This window comes from Barbus barbus, assembly GCF_936440315.1.
Source record: "Barbus barbus genome assembly, chromosome: 42".
In the NCBI taxonomy this organism is placed as follows: Eukaryota; Metazoa; Chordata; class Actinopteri; order Cypriniformes; family Cyprinidae; genus Barbus; species Barbus barbus.
The window spans coordinates 8,054,234-8,078,404 of record NC_136720.1 but is presented as its reverse complement, the minus strand read 5'-3'; the positions used below and the strand labels follow the sequence as shown (position 1 = coordinate 8,078,404).

At 37.7% G+C, this 24,171-nt stretch overlaps 2 protein-coding genes across 4 annotated transcripts in view; one reads left to right on the top strand and one right to left on the bottom strand.

Annotated features, from left to right (window-relative positions):
- LOC306861366 (proton myo-inositol cotransporter-like) overlaps positions 1–13,350 on the top strand; it is a 72,006-nt gene extending 58,656 nt beyond the window's left edge. The window contains exons 7-10 of the mRNA XM_079403587.1: positions 9,419–9,544; positions 9,879–9,997; positions 10,119–10,271; positions 10,757–13,350. Of these exons, the coding sequence (XP_079259713.1) occupies positions 9,419–9,544; positions 9,879–9,997; positions 10,119–10,271; positions 10,757–10,983 (625 nt within the window). The 3' untranslated portion in view covers positions 10,984–13,350. The remainder of the gene's footprint in view (positions 1–9,418; positions 9,545–9,878; positions 9,998–10,118; positions 10,272–10,756) is intronic.
- Positions 13,018–22,616, bottom strand: redic1 (regulator of DNA class I crossover intermediates 1). Of its 3 annotated transcripts, none has more exons than XM_079403588.1 (14): positions 22,221–22,616; positions 22,034–22,076; positions 21,697–21,829; positions 21,466–21,595; positions 21,317–21,380; positions 21,055–21,207; positions 20,859–20,977; positions 20,642–20,757; positions 20,330–20,397; positions 20,042–20,069; positions 19,887–19,960; positions 15,582–15,758; positions 14,509–14,905; positions 13,018–13,650 (listed from the first exon to the last, which is right to left on the bottom strand). In XM_079403588.1, the coding sequence occupies exons 1-14, from the start codon at positions 22,241–22,243 to the stop codon at positions 13,523–13,525; spliced, it is 1,653 nt and encodes a 550-aa protein (XP_079259714.1). In that variant the 5' UTR covers positions 22,244–22,616; the 3' UTR covers positions 13,018–13,522. The 3 variants fall into 3 exon arrangements, with proteins under 3 accessions (XP_079259714.1, XP_079259715.1, XP_079259716.1); XM_079403589.1 differs by having other exon boundaries at positions 19,887–19,957; positions 22,221–22,448; XM_079403590.1 differs by having other exon boundaries at positions 19,887–19,957; positions 21,466–21,620; positions 22,221–22,420.
- Between the last annotated feature and the right edge of the window lie 1,555 nt (positions 22,617–24,171).

The following is a 24,171-nucleotide window of genomic DNA, read 5'->3' as shown; positions in this document are numbered from 1 at the left end:
TAACTGTCATGCAAGACCCATTGACCAAGACTTCTAAAGATGAATAGTGAATACATGTTGATGTATATGTTAATGGAATCATGGTTGTGATTTCATAATCATGCATATTTCTGAGCAATTCATTCACGCAGTTTAAAGCTAACATAAAACGGAAGTTGTGTATAATCATAAAATATTAGAATGATTGCTGAAGGATCATTTACATTTATGCATTTAGCAGACGCTTTTATCCAAAGCGACTTACATTGCATTCAAGTTACAGTTTTTTTTAAATTTTATCAGCTCTTGCTTTCCCTGGGAATCGAACCCATGACCGTGGCGTTGCTGGCGCCATACTCTACTATTTGAGCTACAGGAAAGCCTGTATCATGTGGCAATGAAGATTTTGCCATCACTGGAATAAATAGAACATAGCTATTTAAAATTGTAATGCACTGTTCAGAATAATTCAGGGAACACTTACTTATCACAGCATAACACCAAGTCAGTTAAAGGGTTAGTTCACCCAAAAATGAAAATTAGCCCATGTTTTACTCACCCTCGAGGCATGCTAGGTGTATATGACTTTCTTCTTTTAGACGAATCCAATTGGAGTTATATAAACATGTCCTGGCTATTCCAAGCGTTATCAAGGCCTCCTGTAGCAAATCCATGCGGTCTTGTAGGAACATTATCCATATTTCAAACATAATAAACACCTTTTTTCTCACTTCCGCTATCTGTCGTAAGCAGAAGCCGTTCCGGCGAATGAGGTAGGACGTATGCGCAGCGCGTGCCTCTGAGATATGCTAGTCTTGTGAGTTTGTTTACAGGTGCAAAGGAGAAAAGTTTCCTTACTTTAGCAAAGGAAAACCAGTCTCCTCTTGGCTTATCAAAATCCTCCGTCAGTTTTCTTTACAAATCCTCGATTTGTACTTCCAATTCGTGACCGGCATTTTGTTTTGTTCTCTCTCTGCGTTCGTCACTTTTCACGCAACGCCGACGTCCTACGTCATCCGCCGGGACGGCGTCTGCGTACCACAGATACCATAAGTGAGAGAAAAGTGTTTATTACATTTGAAATATGGATATTTTTCTTACAAAAATGCATGGATTCACTACAGGAGGCCTTCATTCACCACCCGGAGCCATGTGAGGCACGTTTTATTATGCACACGCTTTATTTGATCTTGTGGACCGTTCAACAGAAACACCCGGCGACTGCAATGATAACGCTTGGAATAGACAGGACAATTTTTAATATAACTCCGATTGGATTCATCTGAAAGAAGAAAGTCATATACACCTAGGATACCTCGAGGGTGAGTAAAACAGGCTAATTTTCATATTTGGGTGAACTAACCCTTTAAGGTTCAGGGATATCAATCTGGGCCTGTATTCACAAAACATTTTAAGGCTAAAAGTAGCTCCTAACTCGCCGATTTAGGAGAAAATCTTAAAAATAGTGGGCGTGTCAGTCCTAAATTTAGGACTCCTAAATCTTTACTCTAAGAGTATTTCACAAAGTGTTTTAGCGCTAAAACTAGGTAAAACTATCTGTGAAACGTTAGGAGTAGTGAAGAGGACTCCTAACTGGGCGTTCACACCGCCAGCGGCGAGAGCGTCAAAGTGGCCGGAAGTCATTCATTTTCAATGAGAGCCGGCGGCGAGCTCCGGCGAGAGCGGCGCGGCGAGTCTTGGGCGGTGAGAGCGTCGAGGAGAGTTGAAATCAGGTCAACTTTATGGTAATGAGCTATGACGCGGTTGGGCGGCAACCAATCGGAATGTAGAAGTCCTCAGCTTGAGAGGGTTCCAGAGAACGCAGTCCTGTAAACTTTGGTTCCGACCGCATTAGTTCCCAAGCAAAATGGACGAAAGATTAATTATTGCTGTGGCTGCTTTCCCGATCATATTTGACGTGTCCCTGTTTGTGTACAGGGACATAAATAAAAAAAATGATGCGTGGACTAAGGTGTCAGACATTGTTGGTGTTCCTGGTGAGTTGCTGATGTGCATTATCGTTATATATTTTCTGAAAATAAGCGGGAATTGCATGCTAACTTTAGCGCCAGAGCATGCAAAACTGAATATTTCTAAAATATTTCTGACATATTGACACATATTGGATTAAACAAAAAATAGGTGTTGTAGAGAGAAGGGCGAGTTGTATGTCACATATTTTAAAATTAAAGCGGTCATTTCTGCCTTTTTTTTTTTTCTACAAGGAAAAACAAAAGTGTACTACACCCGATCTCCCCTGTGGTGGTATCAACAAATTACTTAGTTGGAGAAAATAATGATAAATGTCATTAAATATATACAGTCAGTGGCACATACAGCTATGCCATTTCAGATATAGCATGCAAACAAGCTATTCTGAAATGTGGGTAATGAAGTGTTGTGTTTTCTATTGTATTTTCACTAGTGGATGAGTGCAAAAGAAGGTGGAAGTCTCTTAGAGATACCTACAGAAAAGAGAGGAAGAAGGAGGTAGAGAGGCAGAGGAGTGGAGCAGGGGCGAGCAGTGTCCGGCCATGAAGCTACAGTGGGGTCATGGGCTTCCTCAACCCCTTCCTAGAAGACAGAATGACTGCCAGCAATATGGTAGGGGGGCTTGGGGAAGCCCTGACCCCAGAGGAAAGCGAAGATGCCATGGCCGGGCACAGTCAGGCAGCACAGACAACACACACAGACAGTCAGCAGTGTGAGGCGAACCAGCTGAGTGAAAGCCAGGGCCAGTCCAGCGTTCAGGTTCAGGTTCAGGCAGGACCATCAAGCCCGAGCATGTCCAGCGTTCAGGGACAGACAGGGCACTCGCACAGGAGAAAGAGAGCACACACCAGTACACAGTTTGAAGAGAGGATGCTAACAGCTTTGGAGGCTGTGAGTAGGAGAGCTAGCACTCCTCAGGAGGACAGTGACAGCTTATTTTTTAAAAGCCTCCTGGAGGACTTCAGGACGCTGTCATTGAGGACCAGGCAGGATTTAAAGTTTCAAATGCACAAACTAGTCTATGAAGCAAAATGTCTGGAGGCTGGACACACTGAACACTGGGGAGAGAGTAACGGGGGGCAGCTGACAAGTCTGTGAGGGGTGTCAGTAAGCTTATTTCCCTCGCAATCTTGTCAGCTGTGCCTTGTACTTTCTCCCTCACACACAAGAAGCCGTTAGTATGAAAGTATTTGTTGCAAATGTGTTCAAAACCGTTCTGTATGAAAGTATTTGTTACAAATGTGTTCTAAACTGTTCCGAATGAAAATATTTGTTCCAAGTGTTCACTTAAAAAAAAAAAAATGAAGTTAATGTTTTTTTTTGTATATATATATAATGTACCGGAAATAAAATATTGTCAACATTTCTGGTTATATGTGTTTTATAAAATTACAAATCGCTCATATTTTACCATATATTGAAAAGGTGTAGGAGACTGAGGTGTAAATTATTATTATTTTTTTTACCCTTCCATAATGTACTTAAAGTGCTCTTTTTTTTGCACACAAATTTTGTACTTGATATACTACAAATTCTTCTAAAATGTGCTTTTAACATACTATCTACTATCTAACATAAGACCTATTTGTATTAAAAAATATATATTTAATTACCACTTGTTGAACTTGAACCCATCTTTGTATGAAATGATTTTTTTACATACATCTTTAGTGTACTTTTTTTATTAATTTGTGGCTCTTAAAAGAGCCATTAAAAACCATGGCTTATGCCACAGGTTGCCAGGGGACAGCTCCCTCTGTGGAGAAATAGGTCATAAATTTCTCCCGGACACGGATAGCCTCCCGTGTGGCGTTGTTGCTGCCCACTCGGGTGACCTCCTGTAGGCCATCAGCTTCTCCGTCTCCAGATGATGGTATGGGCATCCTGGTCATGTTTGTGGACCTCCTCAGGAAGTTGTGCAGGACACAGGTAGCCTTCACACAGGCATCCACGTTGGCGGGGCTGATCTCAATGACTCCTCTGTACATACGCCACTGAGATGTGAGAATACCAAAGGTATTCTCAACAATCAGCCTTGCCCGTGACAGCCTGTAATTGAAAACCCTTTGCCTGCCGGAGAGATTGTGTCCAGGGAAAGGCCGCATGAGGTCTCGGCGGAGTGGAAAGGCCTCATCAGCCACAAACACGTGTGGCTGTGGTCCCAAATGCTCTGCACCTGGCAGCAGAGCATCCTGTGGCAGGCCAAGGGTCTCATCTCGGAGTGCCTGGCCGAAGGTGGAGTTAGCCAGCGCACCACCATCGCTCGTCCTCCCATAGCTGCCCACATCCACTACCCGGAAGCAGTACTGGGCATCTACCACTGCCAGGAGCACAACCGAGTAAGTCCCCTTGTAGTTGAAGAACAGGGAACCCGAGTTGTCAGGGGCCCTGATCACAACATGTTTGCCATCGATGGACCCAAGGCAGTTAGGGAAGTTCCACCGATGGAGAAAGTCAGTGGCGATGTTTTGCCAGTCTTCAGTGGTGGGGACTGGCATGACCTCCTGCACCAAGGCGTCCCATATTGCCCTGGCCACCTCTCCAACAATCCCTGCCACGGTGCTCACTCCCACACGATAGCTGAAAGCTATGGTGCGGTAGGAGTCGCCAGTGGCCAAGAATCTGATGTGCAAACAAAAATATATGGTGAACAGAAGTACATTTATTAATAATCTAATATTATATCACAGTTCACTTATAATCCATTAATTTAATTTTCCTGATTACATTACATTATTTCCAACCTAATGAAATTACAAAACGAAATTTCAACTCCAATTCAAACAAATAAAAAAAATCATGAACTCACCGAAGACAAATTGCAAGGCGTTCAGCCGCATTAATAGCGCGCCGATAGTTGGTGTCCTGCCTCGCAATTCGCGGCCCCACTTTTGACAGCAGATTGTCAAACTGGTCCCTATCCAGCCTGAAGTATCGCTGGAACCTGCCGTCATCCAGCCGCAGCTCCTGCACCAGCTGGTGATATTCCCCAAGCTGTTGACGGGCTTGGAGAATGTCATGCACCCACACCGATCTCCGACATCTTCTCCGCAGGTAGAGCAATGCCACACCAAACGCAACAACTTGATCATCCATCGTGATGTGAATTTGATAAGGCGCGCAACACTATTTATAGGGGTAATTTTCCCGCTCTCCCAATAAAGACGTAACTTTGCATGAATTAAATAATACAGCCATGAATGATTGCATGTTGGAAAGAAAAGCATTGAATGTAATTCTCTCTCTGTTGTCTATATGCTCATCATTAGTCTCGTGAAGCCGCTTTCATATTGCAGTTCACTCAGCGGGTTGATGCTCAAGAAATGCTCAGCACGGCCACCGCATGTAACTTTTAACAAGATTCACTTTTTTGAAGCACCCTAAATTGTATTAACACTTACTATATAACCATTATTTCGTTTATAAACATCTAAATTAATACAACTCTATGGAAATTAATTATTTATTATCTCCGCGATCGATCGCAGTTTGAGTAGCCTATAGTTCTGTGTAAAGGCATATAAACCGCGCTGTCAGCAGCATAATTTAGAGCATGCCAGTTGAGAAATGCAATAAAATACAATGCTTGTTATATTCCAATATTCCAGAGAATATTATTCTGTGTATTAACATTATCCAGTGAATTATTCTTCACTCTTTATCCTATTAAACAGCTTATAAACCTACTAAAACTGTAGTTAAAAATGAAGTTGATATGACTCCTTTCCTTTATTTTCTCCATTTGAAAACATTAGACTTTCTATGTTAATTTTGCTTACTGCTAATATTAGTGTTGCTGCTAAAGCTTTTTATAAATAAAATGTTTTTTATTGTTGTAATACGAAGATTAAATTTAACATGACAGGGCTCTAGACTGCGACCAAAATGGTAATTGTTTGCGAGTTAAAATTTGACGTGGTCGCATTTGTAGGAGTGCCAGGTCTGCGCTGCTCCAAAGCGTCTGCTTCATACAGCGCGCGCTGCCAGCCGCAGCACATTATAGCAGGAGTCAGATTTCACTGATCACGTGAAGAGAGGTGCTTTCAGCCGAGCGCTTAGTGGGTAGAGCCTGGTTTATACTCGGCGCGTCAGCACGAGCGCGAAGGTTCGCGTCGCGGATGGAGCGCAACGGATGGATTTGTTTTCAAACTAAAGTAAAAGACCGCTTCTTAAACCAGAGAAGGTGAACGTGGTGGTATTCTTGTAGAAAAAACTCCTGTCAGCTACAGCCAGTTTAGTTTTACTTTTCTTTTTGTTTTCGTTTTGAGAAGCTTGTTATCTTTGCTGTTTACCTCAGGTTATGCTATGGAGGCTTTCCTTAATTAAAAAAATATATATATTAATATTTATTTGCTTCCTCAGAGTTTGCTAAACATTCTGTAATATACTAGGTGTATAGTACAGCATGTGGTGTGTCCTATGCCATGCCTCGTCTTATTCGTTTTTGTTGATAAATGTTATGTAAGAGTTTGTCATTGTCAACGTACTGTTTTATTGTTGTTGCGCTTTTTAATTAAGAATAACAATGAATCCATCTTTTGTTTTAGTCTTAAAAAGTTAAAGGTGTATAGATATAAGCAAAACAGACAATGATCTTTTCTTGTAAAATGTGACACCAAGATCGCAAATTTGAAAGTAAAAAGCGCACGAAAAAAGGAATTCCTGTTCACAAAATTTAAATCACAAATAATACAGATGAAAAAGAACGAGTTGAATGTTGAAAACTTTAGTTACCATATAACTATAAACTATGATAAAAGTTCATCAGCATGCATTGATTAATCAAATGTTGTAGCAAAAACAAAAAACAAATTGCAACCAAATTATGTGCTCGTGCGCAAAAGTGAGATCAGTGGGAAGAATGAGTCTAGAGCCCTGCATGAAAGACTGCTAATTCTCAAAACATGTTGTGTTAAGACGACTGAAAGGAGGAAAAACCAAAGTGAAGTATGGACTTACTTCACGCAGTCATTTATTTACTTTATAACAGTAAATAAATATCGGTTCTGCATATCGGTTATCGGGCACATAGACATGCAAATAATTGGTATCGGTATCGGTTATAAAAAATCAATATCGGTCGATCACTAATAATGAGCCTTTAAAATGGTATCACCTTTAAGGTTTGGAGGTTATCCCAACTCCAAATTTTCCTTTGATTATATCCTTTTCATTAACCATTTTGTCAAGAAGTAACAGATGTTCTTGCGTCCAGTTTGGTTTTCTTTTACGTTTGCATGTCTTACTATCAGCCATGGTTATTCTACTCTGTTAATTAAAAAAAAAGCTGTTTATAAACATATCTGCTACAAGAAGCATACATGTAAGAGACTAACAATTAGCTGAACATATATTTGTTTAATTAGTGACACTTAGCCTGCATGTTAAAATCTTTATTTGAATGTGGCAATTAACATTATTTTGTAAACCTTTATTTGGATATGGCAACATAATATCGTGCTCTACAATATTTCTATGAATAAATCTCTGACACAGACACCTCCCCTCTCCTATCAGCCAATCACTGTGTGCATAGTTAATTAGCATGCTGACATGATCTATAGCAATGGGGTCAACCCCGCCCTTACTCTTAGCTTAAGACTTCTCTCTATTCCTTAATAAATAAAGTTTGTCTCAGCAGCTTTGTGAATAGATTTTAAGAGAAAACTCTTAGCTAAAAACTTTTACTGCTATTTAGGAGAACTCTTAGTGATAAGAGTCACAAAAATTGTTTTGTGAATACGGGCCCTGATCAGTTAGGAAGCATAAGTGATTGTAAATCAGCAACAACAAGACAACCCCCCAAAAGGTAATGGTTTGCAGGTGGTGGCCCTCTTTTTTCCTGACTGATTTGTCCCTCATTTTGGGTTTTGTTAGGGTTCGTGTCACTGCTTGTGCCATGAGGCAGTGCCTGCAACCAATCAGGTTCACAGAGAAAGTTTGGTGTGACTTCCTGCACAGTTTCAAGAGCACGGAGGAGATACCTAGAGACAGGCCGTTACATAAGCAGAGCTGGACAGGGCAATAGAAGGGCAACAACCCAGTAGTAGGACAAGTATCTGCTCTATTGTGCAAGGAGGAACAGGAGGAGCACTGCCAGAGCCCTCCAAAATGGCTTCCAGTAGACTACTGGTGTGCAGACCAAACCGACTCCATGAGGGTGGCATGAGGGCCTGGCGTCCTTCAAGTGGGACATGTGCTCACAGTCCCGATACCATGTAGCTTGATACTGGAATTGGCAGGTCCTCCCCATTCTCTTACGAATGAGAGCAGGTTAACACTGAGCACATGTGACAGACATGAAAGAGTCTGCCTGCAACATCACCCAGCATGACCGTTTTGGCAGTGGGCCAGTGGTGGTCTGGGGAGGAATATCTTTGGAGGGTTGCACAGATCTTCATGTCCTAGCCAATGGTACCCTTATTGCTATTAGGTACCAGGATAAAATCCTCAGAGTTACTGTCAGGCCTTGTGCTAATGCAGTGGGCCCTGGGTTCCTCCTGGTGCATTATAATGCCTGGCCTCATGTGCATGTAGTTTCTGTATGACGAAGGCACTGATGCCACTGACTGGCCCTCACATTATCCAGATCCAAATCCAATTGAGAACCTCTGAAATTTTATCGGAGCATCTGAACCCACAAAGTCACACCACAGACTGTCTAGGAGCTCAATTTTTCCCTGATTCAGGACTGGCAAGAGATCCCCCAGGACACCATCCGCCATCTCATCAGGAGCATGCATAGACATTGTCGAGAATACTTAAACGCACGTGGGGGCCATACACACTTTTGACTTACATTATGAGTTGCTTTGATGAAATATATGCATGGATCAGCCTGTAATTTATTTTATTTTTTAAATCCATCCCTTAATGAGTTGATGATTTTGGCTTCCACAGACCATTATCAAAGATTTACATAATATATATAAATAAAAAATTTTAACTTGAATGTTTTGTTTATCAAGATCCAATGTGTGATTTAAGTGTTTTTGAGCAGTGTATTTCACAGCATTTTAAATGTATCAAATGCATCCATGATAAACACAAGAAAAGCATTTCAAAAAGTATAATAAATATCTGTAGATTTCACTAGATCAAATAGCATATATTTCATTAGATTTTATTTTCGTAAGTTGCTTAATGGATTTCTGAGTGAAACATGATTTTTAATAAGAAAAAATGCACAGTGGGACTTACTGCAATGTTATCCATCAGTTGATTGAATTAGGAATGACAGGTGGACAAAATTAACTTTTTGTTTTTTTCAGAACAATGTGCACTGATGAGTCATGCATACAGTATAAGGAATTCTAGAAATATGTATTAAGACAGTACATAGTCCATTTTTGATTTATGTTGACTTAAGATAAGAAGAATTCAAGATTAGTTGGTTGGGTTTTAATTTAAGTAATTTGTCTTGCTCTTACATTATTTTGTGATTCAGGTCATGCGAGCCCTGTATGTTGGACCCTAGCTGTGGTTACTGTTATCAGGAAAACAGCACTGCTGTGTTTGCCTCCTCCTGTGTGGCCGTCAATCCGGCCTCCACTGAGAGAGCAGCGTGGGGCAAGTGAGTCACCACTGAAACAGAGACACTGTATGCGCAAGCACTTGAGCTGTTCTGTGGATATTTGGTCATATTATGTGTGTTTATTAATTCTACAGTACATTACAAAGTTATCCAATACAAGCCAGATGTAAAATCTCAAATACAATTTGTTGTCCTTCAAAAAGTGGTGTTTCCCTACTTGTATTTTATATTTTTAACATTTTAGTTTAATTGTGGCATTATTGTATGAAAGTAGACATGATTGATCCTGTGGTGTTTTTTAATTTGATTTATTTTTTCCCATTTATTAATTTACCTTATAAAATTCATTGTGTTTTTGTTTCAACTCTAACAGGTGCTCCAACTCCACACATATGCCAGATAGTGGTATATGGGCTTATAATTTTTGCCCAACATCTTATTCATGGGTTGTGCTCCTGGGACTAGTGCTCTATCTCGCATTTTTTGCCCCAGGTAAGATGATCATAACTATTTTTAAGACATAACCAGAGGTTGTTCTGAGGGAATTATACCTGTAATATATTCATGGTGACATTGCATTGAGGTAATTGAAAACACTTCCACCTCTTGACAGGAATGGGACCGATGCCATGGACAGTTAATTCTGAAATTTACCCTCTTTGGGCCAGAAGCACAGGCAATGCTTTTTCGGCCGGAGTGAACTGGACCTTCAATGTGCTGGTGTCTCTAACGTTCCTCCACATGGCCCAGTACCTGACTTACTATGGTAATGCTCTAATTAGTGGAGCGACAGCAGTCATGAACATGACCTTTTTGTCAGCATCAATACGGTACTTGATCTCTCAACATCAAAAGTATACTGCGCATAAAGGCATTGTAGAACTAATTATGTCTATGACTCAGTATTACTTTCCTCTGGAAGTTAACTCCTTGTGCAAATTAATATTCTAAATACACTTTCCTGAATTTGCTGTTCACAGCTCATCACTGCACATTAATGAAAACGAATAACTTGCTTTGCACTTAAACCAACTTTTACAACTTTTTTTTTTCAATCATCTCTAGGCCATTCACGCCATTGGAAAATGTTAGTTTTATGTTGAGGCCATTGATAATGTTGGCAGAGCTACTACAATTCGGACTAGGCGAGCAGAAAAAAATAAAAAAATCATATATTTGAGTCTTTTATAGTTTTGTTATTCTATAAAATTATACCCATTTATCAATCAATATCTCTTTGTCATTTCCCAGGTGTATTTTTCCTGTATTCCAGTTTGGCTCTAACTGGTTTCTTTTTCATTTATGGCTGCCTGCCCGAGACTAAGGGAAGGCGGCTAGAAGAGATTGAGTCCTTGTTTGAAAACCGGCTCTGCTCATGTGGGATCTCGGATTCTGATGAGGATCGACAGGTGGAGTACATTCGGGTTAAAGGGTCAAACTACCACCTATCGGACAACGACGCATCAGATGTTGAATAACTCATGTGAAATCTCTAGCTTGGTAAACAGGAATGAGAAGGTATCGATTGAGCCTCATTCACCCCTGACGTCAGGTCCGCCCACTGTATCGTTCAGGTTGAGCCTCTTCAACGCGACGGCAAGAACAGGGTTGTAGAGCACACACAAACAAACACGCAGTGCCAAGTCAGCTTTTATAATATCGTCAGTATATTTTTGCGTCACCGTACATGCAGATCTACTGGCTCATTTCTCCACTGTCAGATGAATATCCTCTGCTTATTTATGTAAAATGAGATGTTAGCTGTAAATTCAATAATATATATATATATGCAGAAGGATAGTATGTTTTTCTTAATGTCATGTCTAAGTGCGAACTCAATGCAAATTTTATATTTGAAAATAACACTTATACACAAAGAAAAATAGAAACTACACTACCAGTCAAAAGTTTGGACGCACCTATTCATCATTTAATAGTATTTTTCACAGTGAAGACATTAAAATATAACATATTATTAATGGGATTATGCAGAGATCAAAATTATTTAACAAATCAATTTTTCTACATATTTCAAATAGCAACCCATTGCCGATATTACAGCTTTGCACGCTTTTGGCATTTAAGTGTCTCTAAATTTTGTATTAGTAGTCTGCACATAATCCAAACCAACTGGTTTATGTGATTTGAAGTAACTCCCTAAATATTAACAAAAATCAAACGTCATTTTCATGTCCCTCTGGCCTACTCATTAAAATCTTCAAGGCTTTGAAAATGTGTAGCAAATCACATTGTTTGTTTGTAATATGCGATCACTGTCTAGTTTTCCAAGTAGTTTATTTTGTAATTTGAACCTTCATGTTTGTTGGATTAAAGATTATTGACACAAAATGTTTTATGTAGCTTTCTGGAGTTCCCTGTGATAGTGTAGTGTGGCCTTATACAATATTTCACAATTTTGACTTAAGTTTTGACAGTTTACATCATTATTGTGTCATTTCTTTTAACATTTTGGTCACACTTTATTTTAAGGTCCAAATTTCACTATTAACAAACCATTAACTACACCTTTTGCCTCAATAAACTCCTAATGTGCTGCTTATTAATAGTTATTAAGGTAGTTGTTAAGTTTAGGTATAGGGTAGGATTAGGGATGTAGAATATGTGATTTATAAAGTACTAAAAAACAAACGATGTTAATAATAGGCATGATAATAAGCAACTAGTTAATAGTGAGAATTGCTCGCTATACTAAAGTGTTACCAAAATTTGAATTATTTGCTTTTAAATGTAATTGAAATGTTTACTTTTTAAATTGTATTTTAATTTGTCTTCCTTATAGCCTAGTGTACAAAAGTCATCGCATTGGTCTTGTCCACGGAATAGTGTAGGGTAACCGTTTTGACAAGTACATTGTAATATCCAATATTCTGTTGTGCTGCTTTGTAAGTATACAAATAGACAAATACTCATCAAGGTGTGCCAAACCGACCTGAAAATCTCTGTTGTGGTTGTAGCTTTATCGAAACCAAGTTGATGGCTCTTGTGAAAGCAACCAATAATGTCGACTCAAGTTCCTGTTTAAAGTTTTCACTCTGTTCAGTGATAAATAATTGTGCACATCAGGCCTTGTGTATTGTGTGTTTTGTTTAGAGACATGATTATGTGTAATTTGATATATTCCATTGGATAAAACTTAATTTGGTTGAGAGAAGCACAAATCAAATTGGCACAGTGTTTGGCATTAGTTTAGATTTTAAAGGAATAGTTCACCCACAAATGGACCTTGGTCATTGCAAACCTGTATGACTTTTTTACTCTGTGGAAGATAAATGGAGAGGTTTTGAAGAATATTCAAGCTGCCCTTTAACATATAATAAAAGCATGTAACCAGGGGAAGCCAATCTCCAAAAAGGACAACAAAAATCTCAAATTTTTGGATGAACTATTCCTTTAAGACACAAATTGAATCTCTAACATAAAACATATTGCTTCAACTAGTCTGAATAGAGACGTTAGAAAAGTCAATGAGTTTCAGTCTACACGTATGATGTAATTTAGAGGTTTATTGAGCAGTTTCATGTGTACCAGATGTATTTGAATTTTAGATTGTACTTGGGAGGTTCTCCGACATGGACTGCCATTTGTGTTATTACCAATGAACACATCTGTTTTAAGTGTATGGATGTATTTTTTGTTTTTGTATGTGAATCAAAAGCAGCTTCTATACTGTGATGGAAACTAGTGAGGACAAATGTTGTGTTGTACAGTATTTGATTACTGTTGCTGTAAATGTTTTGCTAGATTTATATTCTATGAAACTAAATATATGAACTTTGAAAACTTGAATATGTACTTGGAGATAATAATAAAGATATATAACAGAGTGTAGTTTTTCAGCAAATCTGAATTAAGGTAACAATCAATTTTTTCAAAATGTAATTCTGCTTACTGTCTAATCCTTTCTATGCTTCAACGTCAGCAACATCTTAAAGTTTTTTTTTTTTTTTTTCATTTCTGTAGAAACCCCGTTCACACCTTTCTCTGCTGTGAAGTTCTTCATCTCTTCAACTCTTTCACAAATTCTCCTGCACGCCTGACGTCCTTGACAGGGTTTCGTGCCACATTTCCCAACCGAGGGTATTCACACTTGTCTATTTTCTTCCTGCTTTCCTCTTTTTTCTGTTCTGGAGTAAACAAAGGACATAAACATACTATTTCAGATTTTAAACCAGTATCATGATATGAAATGGGAATAGCTCACCCATAAATGAGGCAAACATTCTAAGAAAATTAAGATTTTTTCATGTTTTTGAAAGAAAAAATTAATGCTCAAGAAGGCTGCATTCATTATATAAAAAATAATGTAATAGTAATACAGTGAAATATTGCAATTTTACATGTGTTTTTTTTTATTTTAATATACTTTACAATGTATTTTCTTTCTGTAAGTGCAAAGCCATTACTCCAGTGTCACATGATACTTCAGAAATCATTCTAATATGCTGATTTGATTCTCAAGAAGCATGTATTATTATTATTATTAACGTTAAGTAGTGCTGCTTAATACTTTTTGAAAACATAAAAAAAAAATCAGGATTCTTTGATGAGTAGAAAGTTCAAAAGAATCAGTTTACTGCATCTTTGATAAAAAAAAATAAAACAAAAGATAATTTTTTTCCCAAAATAGTCAAATGTTACTGAACCCAATCTACTTGCTGAAATCCTTGCCACATCAAAATGCACTGCACCATAGTTTGACGTCAGTGACACCAAACTATTTTACTCATATTGTCAAACATGCCATGCTTAAATATGCTTCTACTCGAATATTGTACTTCAGTTGTATGCACTAATTTTGTCAAGCTTTGTTGTCCTATTTGTATTGAAAAGAACAGCAAATACAACTTTGGGAAGACATGAAGGAATGAAAAAAAATGACAGTTCATTTTTGGGTAAACTATTCCTTTAAGAACATCCATGTTGATCAGAAACATTTGGAACATGTGTTCTGTAAGGTTTCACAATGGGTTAGTTATTTATACCTGGGGCTTTGCAGAAAGGGCGTTTCAAAGCAGACATCAGATCTCTTTTCATGCTCTTCTGACTATGAAGTTTGCGGAAGGAGAAGCCCATTTGTGATTTTGGATGTCTCTGTGCCTGCTGGTTTGTTGCTGATGCCCCTGAGGGCATGTTTCCTGTTTTTTTGTGCCCATTTTTTGGAGAAGTATGTGTAGTTGGATTAAGCAACTGATTAAAATTAGAATACTGCCACCTTGTGGTGAAGGCACTGGTTTTCTGATTATCAGAGTGGAAAGGGACAGAGTTGCTGTGATGAATAAGTGAGCACTGAACTGAGACATCTCGGTAAGATAAAGCTCCTGTTTGTGTCCCTGTTTCCAAGGTTATTGGGAGAGTTCCATCATGCCTTTGTGCTTCTGTCTGCAGAGGAGAAAACAATATTCCTCATGTTTTATCCACAGTTCACTTGTTTTAGACCAGGGGTTCCCAAACACGTTCCTAGAGCCTCCCTAACACTGCACATTTTGCATGTCTTCTTTGTCTGACACACACATTTCAGGTCTTGGGCTGTATCCGAAATCGCCCCCTATACCCTCATTCACTTTTCCCTACATTAGTCCACTCATACAGTTCACTTGAAGGAGTGAATGAAAACGAGTGAGTGAATTCGGACACTGAGTGCACCGGAAGGACTGCCGCTTTTGCATAGTTTGCTTGCCGTTTAATAATCATTTGATACGGGCAGCTCCAGTAGTAAGATTAAAGGATTTATCTTGAACTCTGTCACGGAAATTATGTATAAACCCTAATAGTCAATTTACAATTAATTTTGTACCTGTGTTGTATTACGCTGTGGACGAGCGCTTCTAAAATGAATGGATGGATGATTCAGCTATGGGCGCCATCTTCTGGCGAGATTTGCACTATTTGAGGGTATAGGGGGCGATTTCAGATACAGCCTTGGAGTTTCTACTAATGAGCTAATGAGTTGAATCAGGTGTGATTGATAAAGGAGACATGCAAAATGTGCAGTGTTGGGGAGGCTCCAGGAACGTGTTTGGTAACCCCTGTTATAGTTTCAAACTCTGGATTTTACCTCACTTTGACCATCACAGTTAGATTCTGCCTCCTGTTGGCAGGATGGAGCTTGTGAAGGCATTTCTGTTAAACTGTCCACTGATAAGTAACAGTTCTTTGCCTTGACACTCTCTTCAGAATGCCACAGCTGTTTCTTTGGGCAGGCAAACTGTAAGCTCTGGTAATTTTTTTCTTTCTGTCCCACAAGAGAGAATTTCATAGTCATTAAGAAATTAATTCATGATTTCAGAACATTTCCACAATCAAAAGTTAATATATATATTATACAGTATCTCACAGAAGTGAGCACACCCCTCACATTTTTGTAAATATTTTATTATATCGTTTTACGTCAATGTTCTTTCGTCAATGTTCGTCTTCTGGACCATTGCCAAGTCAGCAGTCTTCCCCAATATTGTGGTTTCAAAGAACAAGAGATACCCGGTATTTATACTGTAGGGATGGTCATTAATTGAAACTCAAATGTAAATATTCTAATATTTTGAGATACTGATTTTTGACTTTCATGAGCTGTAAGCTCTAATCATCAAAATAAAATAAAAAACTTTTGAAATGTCTTACTTTACATGTAATGAATCTAAAATATATGGAAGTTTCACTTTTTGAAATAAGTTACAAGAAAGCATGAACTTTTTCACGATATAATGTTTTGAGATATATATATATATATATATATATATATAGTATCTCACAGAAGTGAGTACACCCCTCACATTTTTGTAAATATTTTATTATATCTTTTCATGTGACAACACTGAAGAAATTACACTTTGCTACAATGTTAAGTATGAGTGTACAGCTTGTATAACAGTGTAAATTTGCTGTCCCCTCAAAATAACTCAGCACACAGCCATTAATGTCTAAACCGCTGGCCACAAAAGTGAGTACACCCCTAAGTGAAAATGTCCAAATTGGGCCCAATTAGCCATTTTCTCTCCCCGGTGTCATGTGACTCGTTAGTGTTACAAGGTCTCAGATGTGAATGGGGAGCAGGTGTGTTAAATTTGGTGTTATCGCTCTCACTATCTCATACTGGTCCCTGGAAGTTCAACATTGCAACATGAAACTGAGCTGCAGCACGGTGGCCAAGACCATACAGCGGGACAGGACAGGTTCCACTCCGAACAGGCCTCGCCATGGTCGACCAAAGAAGTTGAGAGCTCGTGCTCAGCGTCATATCCAGAGGTTGTGTTTGGGAAATAGACGTATATGAGTGCTGCCAGCATTGCTGCAGAGGTTGAAGGGGTGGGCGGGGGTCATCCTGTCAGTGCTCAGACCATACGCCGCACACTGCATCAAATTGGTCTGGCTGTCATCAAAGAAGGAAGCTTCTTCTAAAGATGATGCACAAGAAAGCCCGTAAACAGTTTGCTGAAGACAAGCAGACTAAGGACATAGACTACTGGAACCATGTCCTGTGGTCTGATGAGACCAAGATAAACTTATTTGGTTCAGATGGTGTCAAGAATGTGTAGCGGCAACCAGGTGAGGAATACAAAGACAAGTGTGTCTTGCCTACAGTCAAGCATGGTGGTGGGAGTGTCATGGTCTGGGGCTGCATGAGTGCTGCTGGCACTGGGGAGCTACAGTTCATTGAGGGAATCAAGAATGCCAACATGTATTGTGACATACTGAAGCAGAGACTGGGCCGCAGGGCAGTATTCCAACATGATAACGACCCCAAACACACCTCCAAGACGACCACTGCCTTGCTAAAGAAGCTGAGGGTAAAGGTGATTGACTGACCAAGCATGTCTCCAGACCTAAACCCTATTGAGCATCTGTGGGGCATCCTCAAATGGAAGGTGGAGGAGCGCAAGGTCTCTAACATCCACCAGCTCTGTGATGTAGTCATGGAGGAGTAGAAGAGGACTCCAGTGGCAACCTGTGAAGCTCTGGTGAATTCCATGCCCAAGAGGGTTAAGGCAGGGCTGGAAAATACTGGTGGCCACACAAAATATTGACACTTTGGGCCCAATTTGGACATTTTCACTTAGGGGTGTACTCACTTTGGTGGCCAGCGGTTTAGACATTAATGGCTGTGTGTTGAGTTATTTTTAAGGGACAGCAAATTTACACTGTTATACAATCTGTACACTAGGGCTGCAACAACTAATCGATAAAATCGATTATTATCGATAATGAAAATCATGGACAATGATTCTCATTATCGATTAATCGGGTCTGCCCACAGTGCATGTACAACTTCAGCCAGTCACGTCAAATTACAGCACTGAATTACGCATTTCTGTGGACTAAATACATCTAAAAATAGTGGAGGAAACCGAATGAGATGCTGCGGGAGAAGTACGTGATCCAAGCTGCCCAAAACATGAGAATTCTTTATTTTAAGCTTTAAGCTAACTTACTGCAATAACATAGTAGCTTGCCCTATCAGGCGCTTTGACAGATGCGTGTGCGTCCTCAGCGCAAAAACTTTCAGTTTACGACGGTCATATCCTTATCTGTAAATGTCATAAATTCACACGAGCATTTTCATTTTTGCGTAAAGGCCCGTCCTGACAGTCTATGTTAAGTTTTAATTTTTACTGAATGAGCGTCGGCGCGTGCACTCGCGCCAGACAGACGGAACAGTCAAAGACTATAGAATACCTTAAAGAGACTTTGACACAGTAGAGAGGGAGACAATTAATATTCAGCGCAAAAACATTCATTGTGCTGAAATATCTGTTGTTGTACATTAAATTAAGGTTTAAAAGTCAACATGTAGTGCACGTATTTTATGAGTAGGAACTGTAAAAGAACCTTTTAAAGGATAAAGAAATGATAAGACGTGACTGTGATCAAAGTGAACGCGTTCCTGCAGAACATTCCTCTCACCTGTTGGTTAACACTGAGTTTGAGTTTTTATTCGTCTTTATATTCTTCATTATATTTAAATTTTTAACGTAGAGATTTAAACTAGGCTATGTTCACTAGTCTATATACAGTGCTTAACAAATTGATGTAAGGTTTTAAACAAATTATGTATGATTTGTGCTACTGCTGCTCTAAACTAACCGTATTGGTGATTACCAAAATCATTTTTTAGCTGTCTGTATTGGTTAGTCCTTCAATATGCATAAGCTCTTTAGAAACAGTAGGCTATTTCTAATGCTATAATACAATTATTGCTGTTATCTAAGAAATCAGAAAAAAAGGCTTTAGTGTGTTTTTTTTTTTCAGATACCAAATTACAGTCAAAAAGTACATAAAAAATACCAGCAAGAATGCAAGCTGTTATGAAAGACATAGGAGGCCGTTTTTGTTATGTGAATAAATACTATTTAGTTGTTTGTTATTTTCCCAATAAATAACATTTTTATATTTAAACAATTTTTTGACAGATTCCAAAAATATTAGTATTTTCTCTTTATTATGACAGGTGGCCTAATAAATTGTTAAGCTCTGTATGCTTTCATAGCATTCAGTTGGCACGTTTGTTTGAAGGACATTGGGCAGAGTGTGGAAGTGTTTTTTTGTCAAAAAAAAACCAAAAAAAAACTTGTTTTTATCAGATTAATCGAAATAAATAAATAAATAAAACAAATAATCGGCCAACTAATCGATTATCAAAATAATCGTTAGTTGCAGCCCTACTGTACACTCATTTTACATTGTAGCAAAGTGTCATTTCTTCAGTATTGTCACATGAAAAGATGCGAGGGGTGTACTCACTTCTGTGAGATACTGTGTATATATATATATATATATATATATATATATATATATATATATATATATAGAGAGAGAGAGAGAGAGAGAGAGAGAGAAAGAGAGAGAGATAGATAGACAGACAGACAGATTTACAGATTTATATATACAGTATATATATATATATATATATATACTCACAAATAAAGAAACACACTGCAAATGCTCACAATACAACCAAATAAATTCTATTTGCAGTGCGTTTCTTTGTTTGGTTGTGTTGTGAGCATTTGCAGCGTGTGTGTTGTCAAATTGACAAAGTTTTTTACTTAATTTGCAGGTGTTTTTTTCTATTTGCAACGCGTTGAGCTCTCGGCCACCGTAGTATCATAACATGTATATGTATCAATATCATATATCACATTTTAAAATGAAAGCTATCAACACTTTAAATGTAATAGTCTTGCAGTGATTTAAGTGAAATACTGTATGTATCCACTGAAATCCTTTTAGGAACAAAGCCAAACACTTTCATTATGTTAGATGTGTTCATTCTTCACGCACTATATACTAGGGAGATTACAGAAACCAATTTAATTATTACAGTGATTAGGATTATTCAAATCACAGGACAGTTTTTATGTCTTACGTCATCTGAGCTGAGATGAACTCCTCTTGGAGATTTACCAACATGCACAAAGACACTGCTACCATCAGCACCTGCTGAAACATAATAAAACGTCTTGTACTGAGTAAGCGCCATTAAAAAGATACTTCATAAATAACAATAACCAGAACACTTACATGCGTTGCTGTCAGTACATACAGATTCCTGAAGAAGAAGAAAAAATGAGAAGGTCAAAACACCTGCCAAGTTGGCATCTCAACAGAAGTTTATTAGAAATCTACTGAAGCTTATGTCTATGTTGCTTTTAACCACAAGAGGGTAGCATTTGTAAACAAAAGTTAGCAATTTTAACAACAAAACTGTGTGTGTGTGTGTGTGTGTGTGTGTGTGTGTGTGTGTGTGTGTGTGTGTGTGTGTGTGTGTGTGTGTGTGTGTGTTCTAAACTTGAGTGCACAAGCGTATACCTGTGTTGAGAGGTGGCCATTACTGTCCATGTTTTGTGATCTGTCACAAGAATTCATTGAGTCGAGCACTAAAAGAAATGAAAATTATAAAGAATATCTGTAATATACTATGTATTAAAGTACTGATTTTACTCTGGACTGAGTGCTAATGGAGCCTTGGAAAGATTATTAAATGAGTAAGTCAATCAATCATTGCCTATACTATTGCTTCTGGAAAGTTGTGACTCTATGGGTTTTTTACATTTCTATTTTTATACAGTGCATTATCTTATTGTGCTATCTTATGTGCTAGAAGCTACAGTATATTATTACCTTTATAATCTAAGTTCTTAAAATCTATGAACAGTGGCTCCTCCGGTTCATCAGTGCTCTTCAAAGAGTTGAGTGGATATAAAACTGAGGCCTCTGAATGCTCTCCCCTCTCTGGGCTGCAACAAATTGTGATAATTCCATGTTACAAGCACTTTCCCATGTCTACTCTCTCTCATTAGCATACTTCGTCAGGATATAGCAATATCATTGTACTCACTTTGGTAATGTGCTCTCAAACTGATTTCCAGCTGTTGAGCTGTTGTGTGACACGTCTTGCATGAGAGCTTCATCTGGCCATGGATTAGCCAGCTTTGTTGGTTGAGAGAATGGCACAAACTGAAAAGAGACATAAACTGTAACAATTTGGGTTACTTAGTTGTGTTGCAAAAACTGTGGATTTTTAATAATCACACCTGAGGAGTATTCATCATATTGTTAAGAAGAGAATTGTGTGGTGCATGTTTGGGTTGGATTGGATCTGAAGAGCCAGAAGATGTTGAGGGTGGTTGCGGTTGATTTTCTAAGCCACTGGCATCAGACAGGTTCGATTCAAGCAAAGGAGACAGCTAAGGATGAAGAAACCATTATTAAATCCTGAAATTATACATATGTTATTAACGCTAAGTTTTTATGTCAGTGGTTACTGGTGATTTTTACTATTTTAGTCATTCTTACCGGCGTGAACTTGAATTCTTCAGAGAGACGATGTTTTCTGACTTTATAACCAGGTGTATCAACACTATTGAAACAAACACTCAATATATGTAGATGAAATAATTTGGAAATATAGCCTAGAAGGAATAACAGAGCTTCTTGAAACATACCAGTACTGTGGCTGACTGGTAACTAGGTCCAGGTTTGAAGGAGAACAAGGGCTCATTGGTAACTCTGAGGGTTCTTTCAAAGCTCTTTTGGTTCTTTTCACACCGGTCAAAAGGTTTGTTTTGGGCTTGTCTAGAAGACAAATGATAACATGATTCTACAAATGAGCTTTATTAAAAGGCCATAAACGAATGTTTGCGTTGTGTTCATTTATAAGTGCACCATCACTGTACCCGTTTGCTCTTTCTTTGATGAAATCTGGTTGACTATGAATAATGTCAGCAGATCCATATTGTCAGGGTCGTATCCTTTGGGTGAGTCCACAATATTTGACTTTCTTTTCATTCTTTGCTTTTGAAAAAATGCCTTGAGTTGGAACAGAGAATTACAAAAGCACCGTTTAAGATAAAATAACACACTAAACCTAACCACCTGTGACCTCAGTCCAATCCCTATCAATTCATTTAACAGTAACGTTAGTAAATATTTGTATTTACAGTAAAGTTATCGTTCAAATGTGTAGTTACTGAAAAGAGTCTCAAACAGTTGGTTTGGAGTGAAAATACTTACTCTCTGTTTTGTTGTGTCTTCTTTGCTTTTCATATACCTGCTCCTGTTTAGTTAAGACAAGGCGCCATTATACACATATAACGTTAATTAATTTGACATGTCTGCTTTGACCTCCTTGAAATGTTAATTTTACAGCCAAGTAATGATATAAAGTCAGTTTCAATAATATTAGCAGGTTAGCACAAACCTAGATCCTCCGACCCAGTTCATGTTGCCCTCAGTTTAGGCGGGGTTTTCACTCTCTTTCGTTACAGATAACTAAATAGTAACAGCGTAAAAAATGGTAACTTATCAGGTTATGATGATATTAGGTCGTTAAGAGCAGCAACCGTTACTATATAAGGTAACGTTAAATATCATAAATTGATAACTGCGCGAGCGCGCTGTGACGTCTCTCAAGCCACATCAGCTATTCGTCAATTTTTTATTTTTTTATTTTTAAAATTTTAAGATCTCAGTTCAGAAACGGAATAATTTTTATTAAATCGCCATCAATTAATAATGTGACTGGGAAAAACAATAATAAAAAAAAATAAAAATAAAAAAACGGAACGACATAGCAAAGTTGTTAGCCCATGTGTGTGTTTCAGATTTTAGATTTTCTTAAATAATATTATTGACAAAGCACATCATAAAATTTGACAATTACAAGAAAATCATATAATGATGAATGATAGTAATAAAATATATTTTATAATACATTAATATAATATATTTAATTATACATGAATAAATTATATTAATGTAATATGTTTTATATTATATATTTTACTTGAAAAGTATTTTTTTTTATTTAAAAAGAAAAATAACTAAACAATTTTTCATTTTGACATCGACTCTTTTATATATATACTGTGTGTGCGTGTATGTATATATATTTGTGCTGTCAAACGATCAATCGCATCCAAAATAAAAGTTTTTGTTTACATAATATGTACTGTGTATATTTATTATGTATATAAAAATACAAATATATGCATGTATATATTTAAGAAAAAAATACGTTATATTTATATATTACATATATTTGTATATAAAATATAAGAATATAAATATATAAATGTATATACATGTAAATATTTTCTAAATATATATACTATATGTGTGTGTATTGTATTCATATATATATATATATATATATATATATATATATATATATATTATTATTATTATTATTATTATTATTTAGTCTTTTAGCAGACACTTTTATCCAAAGCGACTTACAAATGAGGACAACAGAAGCAATCAATTGTAGTATTAAAACAACTAAAACAGATCCAAAACTAAAAGCTAAAACTGTATAAATACTACCTGTACACATTTTTTAAATAAATTAATTAAATAAAAATGACAAATGCATACAACTAAAGGAGGATGTTGCTCATCCTAAGGAAAGTATAATAATGATTCTAACATAACACTAAGCCAAACACCAAAAAACAACTATAAATCAGAATCAGAATCAGAATGAGCTTTATTGGCCAAGTATGTTTACACATACAAGGAATTTGTTATAGTGACAGAAGCTCCACAGTGCAACAGAAAGACAGCAACAGGACAGGACACAGATAATAAAAGAATAACAACAAATAACCAAAAGGCAATGTACAAAGCAGCAAAAACACAATATATAATACAGACAACTATGTATGTACAGGTCAATTATGTGCAAATTAGAAATGATAAAAATTAAAATAAAATAAGTGAGTGTGGTGAATGGAGAGTGTATTATAGTTGTGTGTTCCACGTTTATTATTGAGTGTTCATGAGATGGATTGCCTGAGGGAAGAAACTGTTCCTGTGTCTGGTCGTTCTGGTGCACAGAGCTCTGTAGCGTCGACCAGACGGTAACAGTTCAAAGAGGTTGTGTGCTGGATATGAGGGGTCCAGAGTGATTTTGCCAGCCCTTTTGCTCACTCTGGATAAGCACAGTTCTTGGAGAGTGGGGAGGGTTGTACCAATGATTCGCTCAGCAGTCCGGACTACTCTCCGTAGTCTTCTGAGGTCAGATTTGGTAGCTGAGCTGAACCAGACAGTTATTGAGGTGCAGAGGATGGATTCGATGATGCCGGAGTAGAACTGTTTCAGTAAGTCCTGTGGCAGGTTGAACTTCCTCAGCTGGCGAAGAAAGTACAACC